This window comes from Molothrus aeneus, chromosome 6 (assembly GCF_037042795.1).
Source record: "Molothrus aeneus isolate 106 chromosome 6, BPBGC_Maene_1.0, whole genome shotgun sequence".
NCBI classification, from domain to species: Eukaryota; Metazoa; Chordata; class Aves; order Passeriformes; family Icteridae; genus Molothrus; species Molothrus aeneus.
In genome coordinates, this window is record NC_089651.1 from 58,130,998 (window position 1) to 58,148,629 (window position 17,632).

General features: G+C 54.2%; 3 protein-coding genes across 3 annotated transcripts; all 3 read right to left on the reverse strand.

The window, feature by feature from the left end:
• Positions 1–2,530: 2,530 nt before the first annotated feature.
• Positions 2,531–3,982, reverse strand: LOC136558241 (inositol 1,4,5-trisphosphate receptor-interacting protein-like 1). Its single transcript, XM_066552565.1, has one exon. It carries the CDS (start codon positions 3,980–3,982, stop codon positions 2,531–2,533), a length of 1,452 nt encoding a protein of 483 aa, XP_066408662.1.
• A 4,610-nt stretch (positions 3,983–8,592) lies between these two features.
• LOC136558242 (inositol 1,4,5-trisphosphate receptor-interacting protein-like 1) lies at positions 8,593–10,131 on the reverse strand. Its single transcript, XM_066552566.1, has one exon. It carries the CDS (start codon positions 10,129–10,131, stop codon positions 8,593–8,595), a length of 1,539 nt encoding a protein of 512 aa, XP_066408663.1.
• Positions 10,132–14,672: 4,541 nt separating this feature from the next.
• On the reverse strand, positions 14,673–16,124 carry LOC136558243 (inositol 1,4,5-trisphosphate receptor-interacting protein-like 1). The gene has a single exon (XM_066552567.1). The coding sequence runs from the start codon at positions 16,122–16,124 to the stop codon at positions 14,673–14,675; it is 1,452 nt and encodes a 483-aa protein (XP_066408664.1).
• Between the last annotated feature and the right edge of the window lie 1,508 nt (positions 16,125–17,632).

Sequence of the window (17,632 nt, forward strand, 5' to 3'; positions counted from 1 at the left end):
AACAGCTTTTCTCTCCTCTCACCTTGAGCTCAAGAGCTGGGAGAGCCACCCACCCCCCTCCTGTGACACAGCCTGAGCCTTCAAGTCTTCTGCAGCAGTGTAAGGTGGCATGGTGCCAGTGGCTCGGCTGCCAGCACTGGTGCTCGCCATGGTGGAAGGCTCATCTGTACGGAATAAGTCAGCTCACAGCTGCCAGCAGCTGGGCTGTGTCCCACTCCACATTGGTCCTGCTATCAAGTCGCAGGGCACAAACCTAACACAGACAAGTTCAACTCGCAACCATGTCCCCGAGTGCCGCTGCCACACATTGCTGAAGTGGCTCAAGCAAGGACAATTGCACCAATTCCTCGGGCAGCCACTCTTGTCCTCTCCCTTGGTTCCTGGGAGCAGAGGCTGGCCTGCACCAGCCCCACCCTGCTGTGTGGGAGCTGCAGAGAGTGAGAAGGCTCCTGCGTGATCCTGACTGTGGCTGCAGCCATGTGTGCACCTGTGTCTGTGCCCGGCACTGCCGGCCCTGCTGCCCTGCTCCCGGAGCCCTGTCCCCGGGCAGAGCCGCTCCCTGGCCGGGCACAGCCCCATGGGCTGCTCCCTGCTGCGGCCTGGGCCGGCCCCAGAGCCGGCTCCCCCTGCGGCTGGCCCCGGGCCGGCCGCGTGTCCCCAGCCGGCTGTGCCCGGGCAGCTGCCTCAGCCGTGAGGGCTGCAGAGCTGCGGGAGCCCAGGCCTCTCTGCCGGCCGCCCTGCAGAGCTCCCAGCTCCAGCTGGCAGGGCCTCGGTGCCCGCCCTGTGCCCTCCCACACGCACAGACAGCCCAGGCCCCGCTTGCTGCCCTCATGGCGGCACTCCTGGCCCCAGCGCTCTCCAAGGCCTTCTCCAGGGGCGCCTTCCTGCGGCCTTTCGGTCCCTGCCCGGGAGCCAGCAGAGACCTGCACAGGGGCTCTTGGCAAGGGCCCTCAGGGACAGCGCCAGGGCCAGTGGCTTCCCAGCGACACAGGACGGCCTTAGGCTGGTGATGGGCAAGGAATTCTGGCCTCAGAGGCTGCTGAGGCCTGGCCCACGCTGCGCACAGGAGCTGTGGCTGCCCCATCCCGGGCCGTGTTCCAGGCCAGCTTGGATGCGCCTTGTGGCAACCTGGCCTGGCGGAAGGTGTCCCTGCCCTTGGCAGCAGGGCTGGAACAAGACAATTTCTAAGGACCCTTCCAAGCCAAGCCATTCTGGGATTCTGTGATCTGAGGGGCTGGCTTGGCTTGGCTTAATTTCTGCTTAGAGCCAATTCAGCACTCTCAGTTTGGTTGACTTCAAGGCGTCTGTTCAAGATCCCAGATTCACAGTGGGTGACATTTACCACTACTCTAGGCCTTGCTGAGATCAATAAAGTCTTGCACACAGCAGATCCTGTAAAGTTGCATTTTATTGAAACAAGAGCAAAGAATTTTCCAGCTCACCGCTCTTAAATGTGATAACTATAGGGCATATATATGGTTCACAACAGATAGCGACAGTAGATATGGCTATATATGTATCTAAAAATTGCATCAATAACGTAATATATTGTAATATATTAGAGGCATGGGGTAATATATACGGGCATGGGGTGTATAATACATCTGATACAGTTCTATTCAAATCTAATTTTAACAGCATGTATATATCATATGTATCTTATCTGTGTTATAAATATCTCTCTTTTATGGAACACCTTCCAGACATAAACATACTAAAACCAACAATATGTGTCACAACAGATAGTGACACTAAATATGGCCTCTACTGTTAGTATTTACACATAATTACAGATTCAACTCTTTAAAATTACTTTTTATCCTGACATCATAACTACACATTTCATATATTTTATATTATTTCTCTTAGTATATTGTTTTGGTTGATGGTAGTTTAGTAGTATATCTAATTTATAAATATTATAGTCTATAATAGGAATACACTATATATCTATGAAATAAAAATCTGGATTCCTTCGTATACAAAATTTCCGGCCAGCTCCAACGCCGTTGTTCCAACGCTGACGTCAAGATGTCCCTTCCAGGAACACAGAGAGACTCCATCCGTTGACTGATCCTCGGCCAGCAGCGCCCGCTTTTTCTCTTGGTCCTTTTTGCCCCATTTTTTTTCTCTTTCTCTGTCCCACATTCACACTACTTCCACGCTCTAGATTTTGCCCCTTTTCAAAGGCCAGGAAAGACTGCATGTTGCAGGTCGGCTTTGGCGGCTTTAGCCCTGCACGTGTTCTCTTCATGTGCTTTTTCAGGCATGGGAGAGTAGTGGTAAGCAGGGCTGAATGCGGTCTGGGTGCTTTTTTTGGAAAATGAAATTACAGAAAGACCTGGTATAAAACCACCCAGGGCCCTCCACCTGCTGAGGCGGCAGGAGAGCCAGTGGGACCTTCACCAGAGCCTTTGCACACAACCTCTTCTCAGCCAAATCTGGACTGCAAGGTGGTTCTCTGCTGCCAGCTGTGAACAGCACAAGCACAGCTCTGTGCTCACAGCCATGACTCCTCCCCTTCATAGGGTCAATCTTCAGCAAGAAGGATTCTTTTGTACCACCTTTTCAGAACCCGGTACTCATGGATGGCCTGGGCGTGGGCATCCGGCTGCTGCGCCAGGCGAAGGAGAAGATTGTACGTCCCACACGTTTGAACATCTGCAGGTACATGGATGTGCTGAGGGAGCGTCGGGTTCCCCACAATGAAGTGGTTGAGGCGTTTGGCTTGCACACAGAAGCGCAGGCTCTTGATGATATCCTGCAGTCGTTCTAGGAGGTCTCTCCTGCACCACGATGAGACGGGTCTGACATTGAGCAGGTGCATGACAATGGTCTTCATGGTGTAGGTGGAAAAGCTGAAGCCCAGCGGAAGTCGGGTGAAGAACTGCAGGCATTTCAGGTGCAAGCTGTCAGGAGGCGCCTGCCTGGCAATGTGCTTGAAGAATTCAGCCTCTGCCACAGCATAAGACTCGGGCCAGATTGTGCTTGCTGTGTGGGCCTCTCTGGTCTGGCTGCTGACGAAGACGGCTGAGTCGTCTCTCCGCACCCCGAAGAGCATCTCAATCCTGAAGCTTTCCCTGCCGTTGGTCACCTTGAATTGGCAGGAGCGCGTGGAGGGCAGCAGCACTAAGTGCCAGTTGTGTGACTGAGGCAAAGCTGGCCAGATTGCTCTCACCAGCTGGTAGAACCAGCGGGCAGTTTTCTGCACGTCCAGGTAGGAGCCGGTGCACAGGGTGTGCAGGAGGCTGGGACCCTGATTCCTCCTCAGCTCCTCCTCAGGCTGGTGCAGGAAGCACAGCATGTCCTCAGCCTGCTGCTCCCTCCTGCAGGTGCACTCCAGCTGCACGCGGACACGGAAGTTCCTCACGGGCCTCTGCCCTGCACTGTCCAGCTCCAGGTGGAAGCTGTGGCCTCGGGGAGGAGTCATGGGGATGAGCACGCGGTACACCACGTCCTCCTCACGGGGACTCCAGCCCTCAAAGGCACTGCCCACCCCGATGGCTCGTTGCAAGACTGGGTAGAAACTGTTTGACAAGACGTGTCCAAAATAAACCGTGTAATTGTCCATCAGGTTAGTTGTCCACTGACAGCCTCTCTGCAGGTCCTGTACAGGCCACCGGATGCGCTGCATTATAAGTCGTCCAACGCGATCGTCAAAATCATCTTCTACTTGGACTGCAATTGCAACATCGTTGTTTGCTGCAATTTCAGCCTCATTGACAGCTTCGTTTCCAACATCGTCTTCTTCATTTGCAGCAACATTGCCCGCTTCCTCTTCATTTGCACCACGGTTTTCTTCTTCATCCTCCTCTCTCCTCAGGCTGCTTTTCCACCCAATAAACCACAGGACCAAGATGTAGACCAGGAGCACAGCAACAGCTAAGAGCAGCAAGAACTGCACCTGCTGCTGGCTATGCCGCTCCACCTCCTGCTCCAGCTGAAGCCTCTCCCGTTCCAGGTGTTTGGCACGCACTTCCATGCGCAGACGTGTTTCCTCATCCAATCCCTCAGCCACGGGCTGTGGGTACTGGATGAGGCTTTTCAAGAGCGTGAAAAAGAACGCCATGGGAGCCATGGTCTGCAGGAGGAGGGAGAGAAGTCTGTGAGTGGGGCGGGGAGGGAGGGAACTGCTGCTTGCTGGATAGAGGCCAGGATCCTCAGGGATCTGGGCGTAGGAAGCACAGGGCCACAGACAGCATGCAGGCAGCAAGGCCTGTCTCCGTGCCCCAGCAGCAGCAGCAGCAGCAGCAGCAGCCACCCTGTGGCCTGCCCAAGGCTCTCCCATGGGGGGCTGTCCCTGCATGCAGAAGGAGAACCCAGCCCCAGGTGCAGCATTTCTGCCCCAGCCCTTGTTCCCAGTCCAGCCTCCCCGCCACGTGTGTACTCACCGCTTGCCAAAGCAATGCAGGGCCAGCGTTACCTGCTGGGGCCTTTTAGAGCTGTCCCCATTGTGACACGTCCCCCGTGACGTCACACGTGTCACAGCATGTCACAACCCAGCCAGCCCCACCCTTTTGCCCTGAGCCAACTCCTGGCTCAGGCACTCAGAGTGGCCCTGGTGTACTGCTTAGTGCTGCCCTTGTTGGGGGAAGCTTTTCCAAAGGATTTCCCATTGTTCTCTCTTTTTGTCATTCTTTTCATCGGCCCTTTACTGGCAATCTCATAGACATCCCTGTTGGAAGGCACCCTTGAGGATCATTGACTCTAAGCTTTGACTCCTCGCTGGTTGAGCTACACTGAAATCTAGGTGTCAGCGCGGTTGAAAACGTCCCTGAAGATCACACAGTGCAGCTGCAAACTTAACACTGCCTACTGCTCCAATCAGCCAGGTCCCCAAATGCCACATCAACAAGACTGTTCTACCTCTCTGAGGGTGGTCACTCCGAGCCATTTCCCTAGGCAGCCTGTTCCCAAGCTTGACACCTTTTGCTTGAGGGAATATTTCCTAGAGATGCAATCGAAACCTCCCCTAGCGCAACTTGAGGTCATTTTCCTCTGCTCATACTGTGTGTTCCCTGGGCTGATAGAATGACTCCCACTAAGCTACAACCTCCCTTCTGGGGCCATCTGCATCGTGTCTGGCATTTGAGCTGTGAAACCAGCTCCTGGCAGGGGAGAGAAACGTGGGGCTTTTGCACTGCACTTCCCGTGGGACAGAATGGGTTCTCAGTGGGCAGAAGAATTTCAGGTTGCCCGGAAGGGTTTCCATGTGAGGAGAACCTTTGTGCCAAAAACATCAGCCAAGGGAATCCATGGCCTTCAGAGCAGAAGGAAAAAGCAGAATTTTCCTTGTAGAGAATTGAAAGGTTAGGAGTGAAAGTCAGTGCGGGAATGTCTCCGTATGTCCGTGTGGATTTTGCTAACCTGCAAGGCCAGAGTGTCAAGAGGGGTCTCAGCAGCCAAGAAATGCCTTCTTGCTCTGGGGCCTTCCATGGCACGGGCGGCACAAGGGAGAGAGCCCTTGCGTGGCCTTTGCCTTCAGCAAGGCCCCAGTGTGGGCAAACCCTGAATTCCCTGTGGAAGCAGCTCAGATTTACACCGCCCAGCCTGAGGGATGCCAGAGGACAGACAAGGCCAACAAAGGTGCAAGTGCAATGCAGCTTAGGCTACAGCTTTCTGCCCTTGTGTCTCTGGAGCCTTGGAGGGGAAGGCCGTGTGCCTGGCAGTGACTTTCACCAGCTCTCCTGCTAACGGGCCTGGGCACCCCAGGCCTGCTTGGTCTCAGCACAGGCTGGAGCAGGAAGAAATGATTACCTGGCTTCAGAGACCCCTGAGACAAGCATAGATGATGAGTATGCAGAGAAGGCACAATCAGCACTGCACAGCTGCTTCTCTAAGCCATCAATCACAAAATATTCCAACATTACTCTTTGATTTTGGGGACTTTGTTGTGTTTCATTTAAAGCTTTTTCCCCCCCAGGAAAACGTGTGGCATTTGCCATATTGTACACCTGGATTTGAGTGGTCCATTCTCAGTGCTGCCTACATGGAACTCAAAATTGTGCCTTTGCACATCTCTTTCCCCTGTTACGATGTTTCAGTTCAAGGCACTGATGGGTAACAGCTTTTCTCTCCTCTCACCTTGAGCTCAAGAGCTGGGAGAGCCACCCACCCCCCTCCTGTGACACAGCCTGAGCCTTCAAGTCTTCTGCAGTAGTGTAAGGTGGCATGGTGCCAGTGGCTCGGCTGCCAGCACTGGTGCTCGCCATGGTGGAAGGCTCATCTGTACGGAATAAGTCAGCTCACAGCTGCCAGCAGCTGGGCTGTGTCCCACTCCACATTGGTCCTGCTATCAAGTCGCAGGGCACAAACCTAACACAGACAAGTTCAACTCGCAACCATGTCCCCGAGTGCCGCTGCCACACATTGCTGAAGTGGCTCAAGCAAGGACAATTGCACCAATTCCTCGGGCAGCCACTCTTGTCCTCTCCCTTGGTTCCTGGGAGCAGAGGCTGGCCTGCACCAGCCCCACCCTGCTGTGTGGGAGCTGCAGAGAGTGAGAAGGCTCCTGCGTGATCCTGACTGTGGCTGCAGCCATGTGTGCACCTGTGTCTGTGCCCGGCACTGCCGGCCCTGCTGCCCTGCTCCCGGAGCCCTGTCCCCGGGCAGAGCCGCTCCCTGGCCGGGCACAGCCCCATGGGCTGCTCCCTGCTGCGGCCTGGGCCGGCCCCAGAGCCGGCTCCCCCTGTGGCTGGCCCCGGGCCGGCCGCGTGTCCCCAGCCGGCTGTGCCCGGGCAGCTGCCTCAGCCGTGAGGGCTGCAGAGCTGCGGGAGCCCAGGCCTCTCTGCCGGCCGCCCTGCAGAGCTCCCAGCTCCAGCTGGCAGGGCCTCGGTGCCCGCCCTGTGCCCTCCCACACGCACAGACAGCCCAGGCCCCGCTTGCTGCCCTCATGGCGGCACTCCTGGCCCCAGCGCTCTCCAAGGCCTTCTCCAGGGGCGCCTTCCTGCGGCCTTTCGGTCCCTGCCCGGGAGCCAGCAGAGACCTGCACAGGGGCTCTTGGCAAAGGCCCGCAGGGACAGCGCCAGGGCCAGTGGCTTCCCAGCGACACAGGACGGCCTTAGGCTGGTGATGGGCAAGGAATTCTGGCCTCAGAGGCTGCTGAGGCCTGGCCCACGCTGCGCACAGGAGCTGTGGCTGCCCCATCCCTGGCCGTGTTCCAGGCCAGCTTGGATGCGCCTTGTGGCAACCTGGCCTGGCGGAAGGTGTCCCTGCCCTTGGCAGCAGGGCTGGAACAAGACAATTTCTAAGGACCCTTCCAAGCCAAGCCATTCTGGGATTCTGTGATCTGAGGGGCTGGCTTGGCTTGGCTTAATTTCTGCTTAGAGCCAATTCAGCACTCTCAGTTTGGTTGACTTCAAGGCGTCTGTTCAAGATCCCAGATTCACAGTGGGTGACATTTACCACTACTCTAGGCCTTGCTGAGATCAATAAAGTCTTGCACACAGCAGATCCTGTAAAATTGCATTTTATTGAAACAAGAGCAAAGAATTTTCCAGCTCACCGCTCTTAAGTGCGCTAACTATAGGGCATATATATGGTTCATAACAGATAGCAACAGTAGATATGGCTATATATGTATCTAAAAATTGCATGAGTAACGTAATATATTCTAATATATTATAGGCATGGGGTAATATATACAGGCATAGGGTATATAATACATATTACACAGTTCTATTCAAATCTAATTTTAACAGCATGTATATATCATATGTATCTTATCTATGTTAGAAATACCTCTCTTTTATGGAACACCTTCCAGACATAAACATACTAAAACCAACAATATGTGTCATAACAGATAGTGACACTAAATATGGCCTCTACTGTTAGTATTTACACATAATTACAGATTCAACTCTTTAAAATTACTTTTTATCCTGACATCATAACTACACATTTCATATATTTTATATTATTTCTCTTAGTATATTGTTTTGGTTGATGGTAGTTTAGTAGTATATCTAATTTATAAATATTATAGTCTATAATAGGAATACACTATATATCTATGAAATAAAAATCTGGATTCCTTCGTATACAAAATTTCCGGCCAGCTCCAATGCCGTTGTTCCAACGCTGACGTCAAGATGTCCCTTCCAGGAACATAGAGAGACTCCATCCGTTGACTGACCCTCGGCCAGCAGCGCCCGCTTTTTCTCTTGGTCCTTTTTGCCCCATTTTTTTTCTCTTTCTCTGTCCCACATTCACACTACTTCCACGCTCTAGATTTTGCCCCTTTTCAAAGGCCAGGAAAGACTGCATGTTGCAGGTCGGCTTTGGAGGCTTTAGCCCTGCACGTGTTCTCTTCATGTGCTTTTTCAGGCATGGGAGAGTAGTGGTAAGCAGGGCTGAATGCGGTCTGGGTGCTTTTTTTGGAAAATGAAATTACAGAAAGACCTGGTATAAAACCACCCAGGGCCCTCCACCTGCTGAGGCGGCAGGAGAGCCAGTGGGACCTTCACCAGAGCCTTTGCACACAACCTCTTCTCAGCCAAATCTGGACTGCAAGGTGGTTCTCTGCTGCCAGCTGTGAACAGCACAAGCACAGCTCTGTGCTCACAGCCATGACTCCTCCCCTTCATAGGGTCAATCTTCAGCAAGAAGGATTCTTTTGTACCACCTTTTCAGAACCCGGTACTCATGGATGGCCTGGGCGTGGGCATCCGGCTGCTGCGCCAGGCGAAGGAGAAGATTGTACGTCCCACACGTTTGAACATCTGCAGGTACATGGATGTGCTGAGGGAGCGTCGGGTTCCCCACAATGAAGTGGTTGAGGCGTTTGGCTTGCACACAGAAGCGCAGGCTCTTGATGATATCCTGCAGTCGTTCTAGGAGGTCTCTCCTGCACCACGATGAGACGGGTCTGACATTGAGCAGGTGCATGACAATGGTCTTCATGGTGTAGGTGGAAAAGCTGAAGCCCAGCGGAAGTCGGGTGAAGAACTGCAGGCATTTCAGGTGCAAGCTGTCAGGAGGCGCCTGCCTGGCAATGTGCTTGAAGAATTCAGCCTCTGCCACAGCATAAGACTCGGGCCAGATTGTGCTTGCTGTGTGGGCCTCTCTGGTCTGGCTGCTGACGAAGACGGCTGAGTCGTCTCTCCGCACCCCGAAGAGCATCTCAATCCTGAAGCTTTCCCTGCCGTTGGTCACCTTGAATTGGCAGGAGCGCGTGGAGGGCAGCAGCACTAAGTGCCAGTTGTGTGACTGAGGCAAAGCTGGCCAGATTGCTCTCACCAGCTGGTAGAACCAGCGGGCAGTTTTCTGCACGTCCAGGTAGGAGCCGGTGCACAGGGTGTGCAGGAGGCTGGGACCCTGATTCCTCCTCAGCTCCTCCTCAGGCTGGTGCAGGAAGCACAGCATGTCCTCAGCCTGCTGCTCCCTCCTGCAGGTGCACTCCAGCTGCACGCGGACACGGAAGTTCCTCACGGGCCTCTGCCCTGCACTGTCCAGCTCCAGGTGGAAGCTGTGGCCTCGGGGAGGAGTCATGGGGATGAGCACGTGGTACACCACGTCCTCCTCACGGGGACTCCAGCCCTCAAAGGCACTGCCCACCCCGATGGCTCGTTGCAAGACTGGGTAGAAACTGTTTGACAAGACGTGTCCAAAATAAACCGTGTAATTGTCCATCAGGTTAGTTGTCCACTGACAGCCTCTCTGCAGGTCCTGTACAGGCCACCGGATGCGCTGCATTATAAGTCGTCCAACGCGATCGTCAAAATCATCTTCTACTTGGACTGCAATTGCAACATCGTTGTTTGCTGCAATTTCAGCCTCATTGACAGCTTCGTTTCCAACATCGTCTTCTTCATTTGCAGCAACATTGCCCGCTTCCTCTTCATTTGCACCACGGTTTTCTTCTTCATCCTCCTCTCTCCTCAGGCTGCTTTTCCACCCAATAAACCACAGGACCAAGATGTAGACCAGGAGCACAGCAACAGCTAAGAGCAGCAAGAACTGCACCTGCTGCTGGCTATGCCGCTCCACCTCCTGCTCCAGCTGAAGCCTCTCCCGTTCCAGGTGTTTGGCACGCACTTCCATGCGCAGACGTGTTTCCTCATCCAATCCCTCAGCCACGGGCTGTGGGTACTGGATGAGGCTTTTCAAGAGCGTGAAAAAGAACGCCATGGGAGCCATGGTCTGCAGGAGGAGGGAGAGAAGTCTGTGAATGGGGCGGGGAGGGAGGGAACTGCTGCTTGCTGGATAGAGGCCAGGATCCTCAGGGATCTGGGCGTAGGAAGCACAGGGCCACAGACAGCATGCAGGCAGCAAGGCCTGTCTCCGTGCCCCAGCAGCAGCAGCAGCAGCAGCAGCAGCAGCAGCAGCAGCAGCAGCCACCCTGTGGCCTGCCCAAGGCTCTCCCATGGGGGGCTGTCCCTGCATGCAGAAGGAGAACCCAGCCCCAGGTGCAGCATTTCTGGCCCAGCCCTTGTTCCCAGCCCAGCCTCCCCGCCACGTGTGTACTCACCGCTTGCCAAAGCAATGCAGGGCCAGCGTTACCTGCTGGGGCCTTTTAGAGCTGCCCCCATTGTGACACGTCCCCCGTGACGTCACACGTGTCACAGCATGTCACAACCCAGCCAGCCCCACCCTTTTGCCCTGAGCCAACTCCTGGCTCAGGCACTCAGAGTGGCCCTGGTGTACTGCTTAGTGCTGCCCTTGTTGGGGGAAGCTTTTCCAAAGGATTTCCCATTGTTCTCTCTTTTTGTCATTCTTTTCATCGGCCCTTTACTGGCAATCTCATAGACATCCCTGTTGGAAGGCACCCTTGAGGATCATTGACTCTAAGCTTTGACTCCTCGCTGGTTGAGCTACACTGAAATCTAGGTGTCAGCGCGGTTGAAAACGTCCCTGAAGATCACACAGTGCAGCTGCAAACTTAACACTGCCTACTGCTCCAATCAGCCAGGTCCCCAAATGCCACATCAACAAGACTGTTCTACCTCTCTGAGGGTGGTCACTCCGAGCCATTTCCCTAGGCAGCCTGTTCCCAAGCTTGACACCTTTTGCTTGAGGGAATATTTCCTAGAGATGCAATCGAAACCTCCCCTAGCGCAACTTGAGGTCATTTTCCTCTGCTCATACTGTGTGTTCCCTGGGCTGATAGAATGACTCCCACTAAGCTACAACCTCCCTTCTGGGGCCATCTGCATCGTGTCCGGCATTTGAGCTGTGAAACCAGCTCCTGGCAGGGGAGAGAAACGTGGGGCTTTTGCACTGCACTTCCCGTGGGACAGAATGGGTTCTCAGTGGGCAGAAGAATTTCAGGTTGCCCGGAAGGGTTTCCATGTGAGGAGAACCTTTGTGCCAAAAACATCAGCCAAGGGAATCCATGGCCTTCAGAGCAGAAGGAAAAAGCAGAATTTTCCTTGTAGAGAATTGAAAGGTTAGGAGTGAAAGTCAGTGCGGGAATGTCTCCGTATGTCCGTGTGGATTTTGCTAACCTGCAAGGCCAGAGTGTCAAGAGGGGTCTCAGCAGCCAAGAAATGCCCTCTTGCTCTGGGGCCTTCCATGGCACGGGCGGCACAAGGGAGAGAGCCCTTGCGTGGCCTTTGCCTTCAGCAAGGCCCCAGTGTGGGCAAACCCTGAATTCCCTGTGGAAGCAGCTCAGATTTACACCGCCCAGCCTGAGGGATGCCAGAGGACAGACAAGGCCAACAAAGGTGCAAGTGCAATGCAGCTTAGGCTACAGCTTTCTGCCCTTGTGTCTCTGGAGCCTTGGAGGGGAAGGCCGTGTGCCTGGCAGTGACTTTCACCAGCTCTCCTGCTAACGGGCCTGGGCACCCCAGGCCTGCTTGGTCTCAGCACAGGCTGGAGCAGGAAGAAATGATTACCTGGCTTCAGAGACCCCTGAGACAAGCACAGATGATGAGTATGCAGAGAAGGCACAATCAGCACTGCACAGCTGCTTCTCTCAGCCATCAATCACAGAAAATTCAAATGTAACTATTTGGGTTTTGGGTTTTTGTTCTGTTTTGTTTGAAGCTTTTTCCCCCCCAGGAAAACGTGTGGCATTTGCCATATTGTACACCTGGATTTGAGTGGTCCATTCTCAGTGCTGCCTACATGGAACTCAAAATTGTGCCTTTGCACATCTCTTTCCCCTGTTACGATGTTTCAGTACAAGGCACTGATGGGTAACAGCTTTTCTCTCCTCTCACCTTGAGCTCAAGAGCTGGGAGAGCCACCCACCCCCCTCCTGTGACACAGCCTGAGCCTTCAAGTCTTCTGCAGCAGTGTAAGGTGGCATGGTGCCAGTGGCTCGGCTGCCAGCACTGGTGCTCGCCATGGTGGAAGGCTCATCTGTACGGAATAAGTCAGCTCACAGCTGCCAGCAGCTGGGCTGTGTCCCACTCCACATTGGTCCTGCTATCAAGTCGCAGGGCACAAACCTAACACAGACAAGTTCAACTCGCAACCATGTCCCCGAGTGCCGCTGCCACACATTGCTGAAGTGGCTCAAGCAAGGACAATTGCACCAATTCCTCGGGCAGCCACTCTTGTCCTCTCCCTTGGTTCCTGGGAGCAGAGGCTGGCCTGCACCAGCCCCACCCTGCTGTGTGGGAGCTGCAGAGAGTGAGAAGGCTCCTGCGTGATCCTGACTGTGGCTGCAGCCATGTGTGCACCTGTGTCTGTGCCCGGCACTGCCGGCCCTGCTGCCCTGCTCCCGGAGCCCTGTCCCCGGGCAGAGCCGCTCCCTGGCCGGGCACAGCCCCATGGGCTGCTCCCTGCTGCGGCCTGGGCCGGCCCCAGAGCCGGCTCCCCCTGCGGCTGGCCCCGGGCCGGCCGCGTGTCCCCAGCCGGCTGTGCCCGGGCAGCTGCCTCAGCCGTGAGGGCTGCAGAGCTGCGGGAGCCCAGGCCTCTCTGCCGGCCGCCCTGCAGAGCTCCCAGCTCCAGCTGGCAGGGCCTCGGTGCCCGCCCTGTGCCCTCCCACACGCACAGACAGCCCAGGCCCCGCTTGCTGCCCTCATGGCGGCACTCCTGGCCCCAGCGCTCTCCAAGGCCTTCTCCAGGGGCGCCTTCCTGCGGCCTTTCGGTCCCTGCCCGGGAGCCAGCAGAGACCTGCACAGGGGCTCTTGGCAAGGGCCCTCAGGGACAGCGCCAGGGCCAGTGGCTTCCCAGCGACACAGGACGGCCTTAGGCTGGTGATGGGCAAGGAATTCTGGCCTCAGAGGCTGCTGAGGCCTGGCCCACGCTGCCCACGGGAGCTGTGGCTGCCCCATCCCTGGCCGTGTTCCAGGCCAGCTTGGATGCGCCTTGTGGCAACCTGGCCTGGCGGAAGGTGTCCCTGCCCTTGGCAGCAGGGCTGGAACAAGACAATTTCTAAGGACCCTTCCAAGCCAAGCCATTCTGGGATTCTGTGATCTGAGGGGCTGGCTTGGCTTGGCTTAATTTCTGCTTAGAGCCAATTCAGCACTCTCAGTTTGGTTGACTTCAAGGCGTCTGTTCAAGATCCCAGATTCACAGTGGGTGACATTTACCACTACTCTAGGCCTTGCTGAGATCAATAAAGTCTTGCACACAGCAGATCCTGTAAAGTTGCATTTTATTGAAACAAGAGCAAAGAATTTTCCAGCTCACCGCTCTTAAGTGCGCTAACTATAGGGCATATATATGGTTCATAACAGATAGCGACAGTAGATATGGCTATATATGTATCTAAAAATTGCATGAGTAACGTAATATATTCTAATATATTATAGGCATGGGGTAATATATACAGGCATAGGGTATATAATACATATTACACAGTTCTATTCAAATCTAATTTTAACAGCATGTATATATCATATGTATCTTATCTATGTTAGAAATACCTCTCTTTTATGGAACACCTTCCAGACATAAACATACTAAAACCAACAATATGTGTCATAACAGATAGTGACACTAAATATGGCCTCTACTGTTAGTATTTACACATAATTACAGATTCAACTCTTTAAAATTACTTTTTATCCTGACATCATAACTACACATTTCATATATTTTATATTATTTCTCTTAGTATATTGTTTTGGTTGATGGTAGTTTAGTAGTATATCTAATTTATAAATATTATAGTCTATAATAGGAATACACTATATATCTATGAAATAAAAATCTGGATTCCTTCGTATACAAAATTTCCGGCCAGCTCCAACGCCGTTGTTCCAACGCTGACGTCAAGATGTCCCTTCCAGGAACATAGAGAGACTCCATCCGTTGACTGATCCTCGGCCAGCAGCGCCCGCTTTTTCTCTTGGTCCTTTTTGCCCCATTTTTTTTCTCTTTCTCTGTCCCACATTCACACTACTTCCACGCTCTAGATTTTGCCCCTTTTCAAAGGCCAGGAAAGACTGCATGTTGCAGGTCGGCTTTGGAGGCTTTAGCCCTGCACGTGTTCTCTTCATGTGCTTTTTCAGGCATGGGAGAGTAGTGGTAAGCAGGGCTGAATGCGGTCTGGGTGCTTTTTTTGGAAAATGAAATTACAGAAAGACCTGGTATAAAACCACCCAGGGCCCTCCACCTGCTGAGGCGGCAGGAGAGCCAGTGGGACCTTCACCAGAGCCTTTGCACGCAACCTCTTCTCAGCCAAATCTGGACTGCAAGGTGGTTCTCTGCTGCCAGCTGTGAACAGCACAAGCACAGCTCTGTGCTCACAGCCATGACTCCTCCCCTTCATAGGGTCAATCTTCAGCAAGAAGGATTCTTTTGTACCACCTTTTCAGAACCCGGTACTCATGGATGGCCTGGGCGTGGGCATCCGGCTGCTGCGCCAGGCGAAGGAGAAGATTGTACGTCCCACACGTTTGAACATCTGCAGGTACATGGATGTGCTGAGGGAGCGTCGGGTTCCCCACAATGAAGTGGTTGAGGCGTTTGGCTTGCACACAGAAGCGCAGGCTCTTGATGATATCCTGCAGTCGTTCTAGGAGGTCTCTCCTGCACCACGATGAGACGGGTCTGACATTGAGCAGGTGCATGACAATGGTCTTCATGGTGTAGGTGGAAAAGCTGAAGCCCAGCGGAAGTCGGGTGAAGAACTGCAGGCATTTCAGGTGCAAGCTGTCAGGAGGCGCCTGCCTGGCAATGTGCTTGAAGAATTCAGCCTCTGCCACAGCATAAGACTCGGGCCAGATTGTGCTTGCTGTGTGGGCCTCTCTGGTCTGGCTGCTGACGAAGACGGCTGAGTCGTCTCTCCGCACCCCGAAGAGCATCTCAATCCTGAAGCTTTCCCTGCCGTTGGTCACCTTGAATTGGCAGGAGCGCGTGGAGGGCAGCAGCACTAAGTGCCAGTTGTGTGACTGAGGCAAAGCTGGCCAGATTGCTCTCACCAGCTGGTAGAACCAGCGGGCAGTTTTCTGCACGTCCAGGTAGGAGCCGGTGCACAGGGTGTGCAGGAGGCTGGGACCCTGATTCCTCCTCAGCTCCTCCTCAGGCTGGTGCAGGAAGCACAGCATGTCCTCAGCCTGCTGCTCCCTCCTGCAGGTGCACTCCAGCTGCACGCGGACACGGAAGTTCCTCACGGGCCTCTGCCCTGCACTGTCCAGCTCCAGGTGGAAGCTGTGGCCTCGGGGAGGAGTCATGGGGATGAGCACGCGGTACACCACGTCCTCCTCACGGGGACTCCAGCCCTCAAAGGCACTGCCCACCCCGATGGCTCGTTGCAGGACTGGGTAGAAACTGTTTGACAAGACGTGTCCAAAATAAACCGTGTAATTGTCCATCAGGTTAGTTGTCCACTGACAGCCTCTCTGCAGGTCCTGTACAGGCCACCGGATGCGCTGCATTATAAGTCGTCCAACGCGATCGTCAAAATCATCTTCTACTTGGACTGCAATTGCAACATCGTTGTTTGCTGCAATTTCAGCCTCATTGACAGCTTCGTTTCCAACATCGTCTTCTTCATTTGCAGCAACATTGCCCGCTTCCTCTTCATTTGCACCACGGTTTTCTTCTTCATCCTCCTCTCTCCTCAGGCTGCTTTTCCACCCAATAAACCACAGGACCAAGATGTAGACCAGGAGCACAGCAACAGCTAAGAGCAGCAAGAACTGCACCTGCTGCTGGCTATGCCGCTCCACCTCCTGCTCCAGCTGAAGCCTCTCCCGTTCCAGGTGTTTGGCACGCACTTCCATGCGCAGACGTGTTTCCTCATCCAATCCCTCAGCCACGGGCTGTGGGTACTGGATGAGGCTTTTCAAGAGCGTGAAAAAGAACGCCATGGGAGCCATGGTCTGCAGGAGGAGGGAGAGAAGTCTGTGAGTGGGGCGGGGAGGGAGGGAACTGCTGCTTGCTGGATAGAGGCCAGGATCCTCAGGGATCTGGGCGTAGGAAGCACAGGGCCACAGACAGCATGCAGGCAGCAAGGCCTGTCTCAGTGCCCCAGCAGCAGCAGCAGCAGCAGCAGCAGCAGCAGCAGCAGCAGCCACCCTGTGGCCTGCCCAAGGCTCTCCCATGGGGGGCTGTCCCTGCATGCAGAAGGAGAACCCAGCCCCAGGTGCAGCATTTCTGCCCCAGCCCTTGTTCCCAGTCCAGCCTCCCCGCCACGTGTGTACTCACCGCTTGCCAAAGCAATGCAGGGCCAGCGTTACCTGCTGGGGCCTTTTAGAGCTGTCCCCATTGTGACACGTCCCCCGTGACGTCACACGTGTCACAGCATGTCACAACCCAGCCAGCCCCACCCTTTTGCCCTGAGCCAACTCCTGGCTCAGGCACTCAGAGTGGCCTTGGTGTACTGCTTAGGGCTGCCCTTGTTGGGGGAAGCTTTTCCAAAGGATTTCCCATTGTTCTCTCTTTTTGTCATTCTTTTCATCGGCCCTTTACTGGCAATCTCATAGACATCCCTGTTGGAAGGCACCCTTGAGGATCATTGACTCTAAGCTTTGACTCCTCACTGGTTGAGCTACACTGAAATCTAGGTGTCAGCGCGGTTGAAAACGTCCCTGAAGATCACACAGTGCAGCTGCAAACTTAACACTGCCTACTGCTCCAATCAGCCAGGTCCCCAAATGCCACATCAACAAGACTGTTCTACCTCTCTGAGGGTGGTCACTCCGAGCCATTTCCCTAGGCAGCCTGTTCCCAAGCTTGACACCTTTTGCTTGAGGGAATATTTCCTAGAGATGCAATCGAAACCTCCCCTGGCGCAACTTGAGGTCATTTTCCTCTGCTCATACTGTGTGTTCCCTGGGCTGATAGAATGACTCCCACTAAGCTACAACCTCCCTTCTGGGGCCATCTGCATCGTGTCCGGCATTTGAGCTGTGAAACCAGCTCTTGGCAGGGGAGAGAAACGTGGGGCTTTTGCACTGCACTTCCCGTGGGACAGAATGGGTTCTCAGTGGGCAGAAGAATTTCAGGTTGCCCGGAAGGGTTTCCATGTGAGGAGAACCTTTGTGCCAAAAACATCAGCCAAGGGAATCCATGGCCTTCAGAGCAGAAGGAAAAAGCAGAATTTTCCTTGTAGAGAATTGAAAGGTTAGGAGTGAAAGTCAGTGCGGGAATGTCTCCGTATGTCCGTGTGGATTTTGCTAACCTGCAAGGCCAGAGTGTCAAGAGGGGTCTCAGCAGCCAAGAAATGCCCTCTTGCTCTGGGGCCTTCCATGGCACGGGCGGCACAAGGGAGAGAGCCCTTGCGTGGCCT